Source organism: Phaseolus vulgaris, chromosome 6 (genome assembly GCF_051622355.1).
Source record: "Phaseolus vulgaris cultivar YP4 chromosome 6, ASM5162235v1, whole genome shotgun sequence".
In the NCBI taxonomy this organism is placed as follows: domain Eukaryota; kingdom Viridiplantae; phylum Streptophyta; class Magnoliopsida; order Fabales; family Fabaceae; genus Phaseolus; species Phaseolus vulgaris.
Genome location: NC_143503.1, coordinates 17,657,480 through 17,664,644, shown reverse-complemented (window position 1 = coordinate 17,664,644; position 7,165 = coordinate 17,657,480). Strand labels below are relative to the sequence as shown.

The 7,165-nt window shown below is 28.1% G+C and overlaps 1 protein-coding gene across 1 annotated transcript; it reads right to left on the bottom strand.

Moving 5' to 3' along the window:
- Positions 1 to 439: 439 nt before the first annotated feature.
- Positions 440 to 6,709, bottom strand: LOC137831091 (putative polygalacturonase). The gene is made up of 5 exons (XM_068638618.2): positions 6,237 to 6,709; positions 2,047 to 2,167; positions 1,755 to 1,929; positions 1,546 to 1,616; positions 440 to 1,205 (listed from the first exon to the last, which is right to left on the bottom strand). The coding sequence occupies exons 1-5, from the start codon at positions 6,576 to 6,578 to the stop codon at positions 574 to 576; spliced, it is 1,341 nt and encodes a 446-aa protein (XP_068494719.2). The 5' UTR covers positions 6,579 to 6,709; the 3' UTR covers positions 440 to 573.
- Between the last annotated feature and the right edge of the window lie 456 nt (positions 6,710 to 7,165).

The window sequence follows — 7,165 nt, the reverse complement described above, 5'->3', positions numbered from 1 at the left end:
AAAAATATGAATTTTCAAATTTGAATTAATAGTTTAAGTAAATATGAGTATGTATTTAATTTTTTGAATATATTAGCAATTATTTTTCTAAGATTGAAATAACTAAAATGAAATTTTGAAATAAATATTAAAAATACAAATATCATTCATTGAGATGATAAATAAAATTGATAAATTCAAATTAAAAAGCAGACTCATTGACAAGTGCAGTATAGATAAATAAATTCATAAACTTATTATTAATAATAATAAAAATTCTATTAATTATTGAATTATTTTAATTCAATAGTTTATATAAAATTTATCAAACAAATAATTTTAAGAAAATTGAAAATTTCTCTTATTTTCAGTAGGAAAGATCAGTTAAGAATTATAAACCTCTATGAATTCCCACATGTTTATCAACAATGATGGACCAAACATAACAGAAATCAAAATCTCAGCATGAAATTAAGGTAAATATTATTAATAGTATACTAGGTAGGGTATTATTGTTTGATATGATATCATACAATTGGAAAGATGGTGATTGAATGAGTGAATGAGAACAATACTAGAAGAGAATGAAGATGTCTAAATGGCACAGGATCCTGGTTCTTGGCTGTGCAGCTGAGAACATGGCCAAGGACTAACCTGATAAGCAAATCCAGACACATCAGAACACTTCCAATTAGGAGCCCTTGATCCTGCCATACCATGCAAGTTGATAACAGACAAACAAACATCAGTGAAAGGAGAATTTTTCAGTCCATTTATCAAACCAGCTCTGTTAACCTTCACTCCCCAAACATTCCTAATTGTGATGCCTTTCACAACAGGGAGAGCATCAGGATTATACTTCTCATCTGGGTGCCCTCCTACATCACCTGCAATCTTTATTCCCTGCCTTGCATTCTCCACATACACATGAGCCACTGTGATGTTCTTGATAAACCCTCCCCTGCCTTTGTTGGTCTTGATGTGGATGCCTACTCCCATGTTGAAGAGGTTAATGTTTTCAGCAAGCACATTCTCCACCCCACCAGAGGTTTCACTGCCAACTGCAATGCCGGCAAACGGCGATGATCCGGTCAGGCGTCGGATGGTGATGCCGGAGCTGGGGCGACCGTATGCAATACCATACTCATCCCATCCACTCTTCACTGCCACAAGATCATCTCCTGTTGATATGTACGAGTCTTCTATGCACACATTTGAACTTGAATCTGCATAAATGAATTATGCAGATGATTTAGTACATAGGCCTTGTCAAAACACCTCATGGCAATCACAACATAACACTTGATAGTGTTGAATTGTTATTTCATGTACCATGAAAGCATACAAAATCATACGTGAAAGCTAAGAGCCACATAGCATTAGTGGAATCAACATTAATAGTTCCACTACTTTCCTTCCCTAACAGTTTCACTTGTTTCAATACCAACAAGTGAAACTTAACGAGATCAGTTGGTTGCATTAGGATTTGACTGTTTATTACAAGCTAAAACTAAAACTAGTTCACTATTATATGCACAAGATGTGGCTTATTTAGAGGGAATTTACCTGGATCAACTCCATCAGTATTGGGAGAGTCACGAGGAGCCAAAATTGTGACATATCGAACCACAACATTGCTGCAAAGAAGGAACAGGGTTTTGAGATTATATTTCATGAAAACATCTCTACCTCTCAAATTCCTTTCTAGTTTGTTTCAAGCAACTTGTGATGAAAAAAATGAAAATACTATAAATAAAAATACTTCTGATTCATACTTGCAATAAACTGGATGTATATTCCAGAAGGGAGAGTTCTTGAAAATCAAATTTGAAATAATAATATCTTGAGAATTTACAAATTCAACAAGGCTTGGTCTTGTATATTTAAGTGTTCTCTTCCTCCACATGTTCCACCACATATCTCCTTGTCCATCAATTGTCCCATTCTCACCTATAAAAATATTGGGTAAGGCTCCCTTAAAATTAGTTTGTCTATAAAGAGTACAAGAAAGGAAGATTGTCCCCAAAAAACAAAATTTGCAAAAAATATTCAAGATTTGATACCCACCTGTGATCACCACATCAGTAAGTCCATCTCCATGGATAAAACTGATATACCTTCCTCCAGGGAGCTCTCTCCCTCTTCCATAAGATGGTAAGGGTGCAATTAAAGGCCAATTCCTTGAATCCTAAGAGAGGAACAACATTAAAGAGTGTGCTAGGGAAGAAAAATGAGACATTTCTAAAGAAGTTTTTTTATCTATCATGTTTCCTTTGCTATCAAGAAAAAGAAAACTTGTTAGAAGGAATAATAGATGAGTTTTTATTTCCAGTGGACTTGGAGTATTCACTTCAAATCATATACTAGCAGCAAAAATATGAATTTATCACCTTAAATACACATCCCAAATGAGTTTGATAGGTGTAGTTCAATTATACAGATTTACAACATGCATCTAAAACCTGAATGTTGAAACAGTCACAAAGCTGATACATCTGGCAGGTACTTTCAGCCTGTTTATAGAAACCCTTCAAAAGCAATTTCTCCTTTCACAAATAGCAAATGCTAAGTTCTCAAATGATAGAAAAAAAACTATATACTCTAACTACAAGTAATTTTCTCTTCTCTGTCCTAACTTTACAATTACAGTATCACCATTCCACTATTTAATTCACAGCACATATTTGTTCCAACCAAGTTCATTACCATAAGCAAAAAATAAATATGAAGTTTGTATTCTGCTACCGTTCAAGTTCCACAAAAGGCAAGATGACAAACCATTTCTAACTAATAAACAATCAGGAAGAATCTCATTAGAGAATTGACTCTGTCCTAAATAATATATGAGTACTGATAACTTTGCATTAGATTAAAAAAAAACTTATCTTTTTATTGAAATGTAAATTATAATTATAAACTGATGTTTTTTCATGTAAAGTTGTCAATTTGAAAGTAACATTTTTCATAATATATATCAACAGAAAAGTATTATTCTCAGGTTTGCTGATAACATGGTCCTTTCCATTTAACATTGCAATGGACCCAAGAACATATGAATAGTACTCAAATTTAGTTTTACATCAATTTACATGATACCCCTCATTTGATTTTTATTTTTTAAATAAATAAATCATGTTTGAATTGTTCACTAAATAATCCAAGACAGACATCAGTAACGGCTATTAGCCAAGGAACCAGCTGTCCAACAAAGCCATTGTCAGTTGTGAAAGCTTTAAATATCAGGCACATGCATCTATGCAGACAAGGGACCCATCAATTTTTTTCATCCATTCAGCTTTAGGTCCACCATATTTCATATTCATGTGAATTCTTTGTTTTGGGCAACCTATTTGCTATCTAAATAATCTATATTTCCAACCTTACATAATTCAGACTAGAACATTAACATAAACACTTCCCAATTGACTGATTCATTATACATCACTGTATCAGATCCTTTATCATGTACAATGTTCCTCTCATCATTCACAAGTACATCGTATTGATCCTTCATTTGATCTTATTTTTCTCTCACAAATGGTAACTGACTTTTATGGTGTATCACATTCTGCCATTCAATTTTTGGGGTTTTCCTGAAATATGCTGGCATTTGCTGGCTTTTTGCATTGCAGGAACTATATAGTCTTTATCGCTTTGGTTTTAGTGACAAGTGGGGTCTAGAGACTCTACTTTTGAACTAGAAAAACTAAAATATACCACAAATTGTTCACACAATTTATATTAATAAATGATAATGCAATTTTTTTCTCTTTTTCATTAGTATACATGTGTTTTTGTCTGCTTCCAACATGTACACCGACATACTTAGTCTCAATAAGATAATATATCAAGTTCACACACAATAATAATAATAGTAAGAGTTTTATTTTAATTTGAAATTTAGTGTTAGATTTAAATTTTTTATATAATTTCATGGCTAAATTATTTCTAGGTTCACATTATCTCATCATGTTCATAATTCATAATTGGGTATTTCTTTGATAGACAACAAAGAAAAAAAAGACATAAAGGATTCAAATTACAATATGGAAAACAACCCACATTGTAGAAAGAGTTTAAAACTATGAAGAATTCAATCTAATTTATAACTATATATAATATATAATTAAATATACCATTTTATATTTTTATTTTATCTTTAATTTTATTTTAAAATTTTAAAAATAGTAAAGATTGTTAACTACTTAAAATAATCTCTCACATTACTACTTTATCATATAATTGCATTGTTTTTCTTCTCTTTCATGTAAATCTACAATCTCTATTACTAAATTATAAATTACAAATCAAATATAAATAATAATGATTATAATAATATTTTTATTTAAAGAAATAAAACTACAATTAATATAAATTTTAAATAATTAAAATAAGATAATATAAATAAAAATGCTTGATTTCTGCTTGTTTAAATAAAAAATTAATTTGTAAACGAGTTACATTTTCAAATAATTTAAATGTTGTTTTATTAGCAAGGTCGAGTTTAATTGAGTTGCTTTTAAAGTAATTAATTCCACACTTATTATTAATTTTTAAAGAAATTAAAGTATTAATTATGTTAATTCTTAAAATTAAATTTTAATCAAACAGACACTTAGTGTGTTTATATTATTTTAATTTCTAAAAGAATTATTTATTAAATCAGTTCCAAAACAATAAATTACACATTAATGATTTAATAATTTAACAAAAAAGGAAAACATAGAGCAAAGTTAGACATCATTAATTTAAACAAAAAAGGAAACTTATTACCAAAAAATAAATAATCTAAAACTATATATTGTATAATATATCTAAATGATATTATAAAATGGAGGAATGCTATGAATAAATTCTGCAGTACATTTCTCTACTACATTTTTATATGTTAAAATTCGAAAATTACGAACGAATCTTTAAAACAATTTATGAAACCTACAAAAATTTATAAATTTTCAAATAAAATAATATGTTCACAAAAGTCTCCTAACTTTTATAATATCTAATAAATTTCAATCAAAGAAAAACAATATATTCAAACATGTATACAAAAAATATATTCTCAACAATTTCTTACAAAATTATTTTATATTACCTGCTTTTCATAATCTTAAAATACAATAGACATAAACTCAAATTTAAGAAAAAAAGAACCATAACCCAAACAACAAATCACATATTCCCTCAAAATTCACCAGAAAATGTAATAGAATAAAGGAAAACAAAAAATAATAATTAAGTGTTAAATTCCTCATTCATTTAAGTATTTTTAACTAGTTAAATTTCTTCTTCAAAAATTTTATCATCTTTATCATCTAATTTTACCATTAAGTGGAGTGACATGAATGTTGTTATTGCTTATGCACTCCTACATGAAAAATAAAAAGAAAATTAATTAAATTTTAAATTTTTTCATTAATTTAAATATTTTCAAAATTGAATTTTTATTAAAGAAATTATTCTATTAAAATGTCCAAAAAAAATTATATTTTCCGAGTTCTTGTCAATTGGAATGACTATCTCAAATAAAACACCACAAAATTAAATAATAAAAAATAATTCTCAAACCCTAATTATCTTTAACAAACATAATTATTGTTGTATATTTTTACATAATAGATTTTGTGTATTTTACATAATTGATTTGATTTTTATTTTAATATTTAATTTATAAAATAAAATGTTATCATTTTTACGAAGATAATTAAGATTATACAAATCCATCTTATTTTACACAGTATATTATTTGAGACAGCAAAACCAAACGTAGAAATTCCATTAAAAATACAAAAATTTTAACAGTAGAAATTCAATTAAAAATACCAAAACCAAATAAAATTCAAACCAAAACCAACTAAAATTCAGACGTAGAAATCCCATTAACAGTAGAAATTCAATTAAAAAAACAAAAATTTAAACTTTTAATAAAATAATTTTTTTAACAAAAAAATCAATTAAAAATACTTAAATTTATAAAAAAAAATTAAAACTTAACTAAACAGCTTTCTTATTTTTGATGCGAAGAGAAATAAGCAATATCAATACAAAATAACCATCATTAAACTCCAATTTACAGTAAAATCAAAGCATAAAAATTTAATAAAAAAGTATAAATTTTTTGGATATTTTATAAAACTTAATTCTTAATAAAAAATTTAACTGAAAAGAGTTAAATTTAAATTTAACAAAACTTAAAAAATTGAATTAAGAATTTATTTTTGAGAAGATGAACATTGAAAGAAACGAGTTAACCTTACCTGTTGGGCTTTGATAACGGCACCGGCAGCCAGATAAAGCGTCATGTGACTGGTGAGGTTGAAGCTCTCCGTCACGTACACTCCCTGAGGCACGTACAGCACCGTGCCTCCGGGCCTTTTCAGGTGCTCAATGCGGTACACAGCCTCTCTGAACGCTTTCGTGTTCAGAGTGCGGCCGTCGCCAACACCTCCATAGTCAGTTATGGAGATTCTGTCGGTGCGATTTTTGAACGGCACTATGTTGGAACATGTTGGAGTTGAATAGATTGCAGAGACAGAAGAAGAAGAAGAAGAAGAGAAGAAAAGAAGGATAGTGAGTGTGAGAAAAGGTGAGAGAAGCATCTTTGTTTTGATGACAGTTTGCTCATACAAAGAGTGATGGCATTTATAAGGATGTGCTGCTTTTTGTGCGGTGTCAGAGAGAGAGAAAAGAATCTCTGTGTTGCTTTGTTTATGTGCGTTTGGATCTCGAAACACTAAAATGGGGAAAGTTAAAGGTAATATATTAGAGAGGAGTATGTTAAAACGGAAAATGTTACTTTGGTATCAGTAAAGTGAAAGAACTAATTTATAATTATGATGCAGAATTATATATTTATTTAAATAACTAATATTTCTTTATATACATTTTCTCACGTACTACCAAAAATTGTGTGCGTGTCTTTTTAATTATTTTTTTATATAATATTATTATACTATAAATTTATAATAATTTATTAATTAATAGATGATAAATTTACAACTATAATTACAAGTTGTAATATATATTTATATATAGAAGAAAATACCAATGTGTAATATTACCATTTTGTAATAATAAATTTTTATTTAAATGAGAGACTAAATAAAGATGGATATTCAAAATTTCTTATTCATAAGAAGTAAAATTTATATTAATGAATATATTTATATTTATTAAATTATAATAA

What these genes read in the sequence shown, in the direction of transcription:
- LOC137831091 (XM_068638618.2), bottom strand. Translation starts at nt 6,578, where the DNA reads ATGCTTCTCTCACCTTTTCTCACACTCACTATCCTTCTTTTCTTCTCT. An exon ending in TACTGATGTGGTGATCACAG is followed by an intron (nt 1,930 to 2,046) that starts GTGGGTATCAAA and finishes ATATTTTTATAG; the next exon opens with GTGAGAATGGGACAATTGAT. An exon ending in TACTGATGGAGTTGATCCAG is followed by an intron (nt 1,206 to 1,545) that starts GTAAATTCCCTC and finishes TCATTTATGCAG; the next exon opens with ATTCAAGTTCAAATGTGTGC.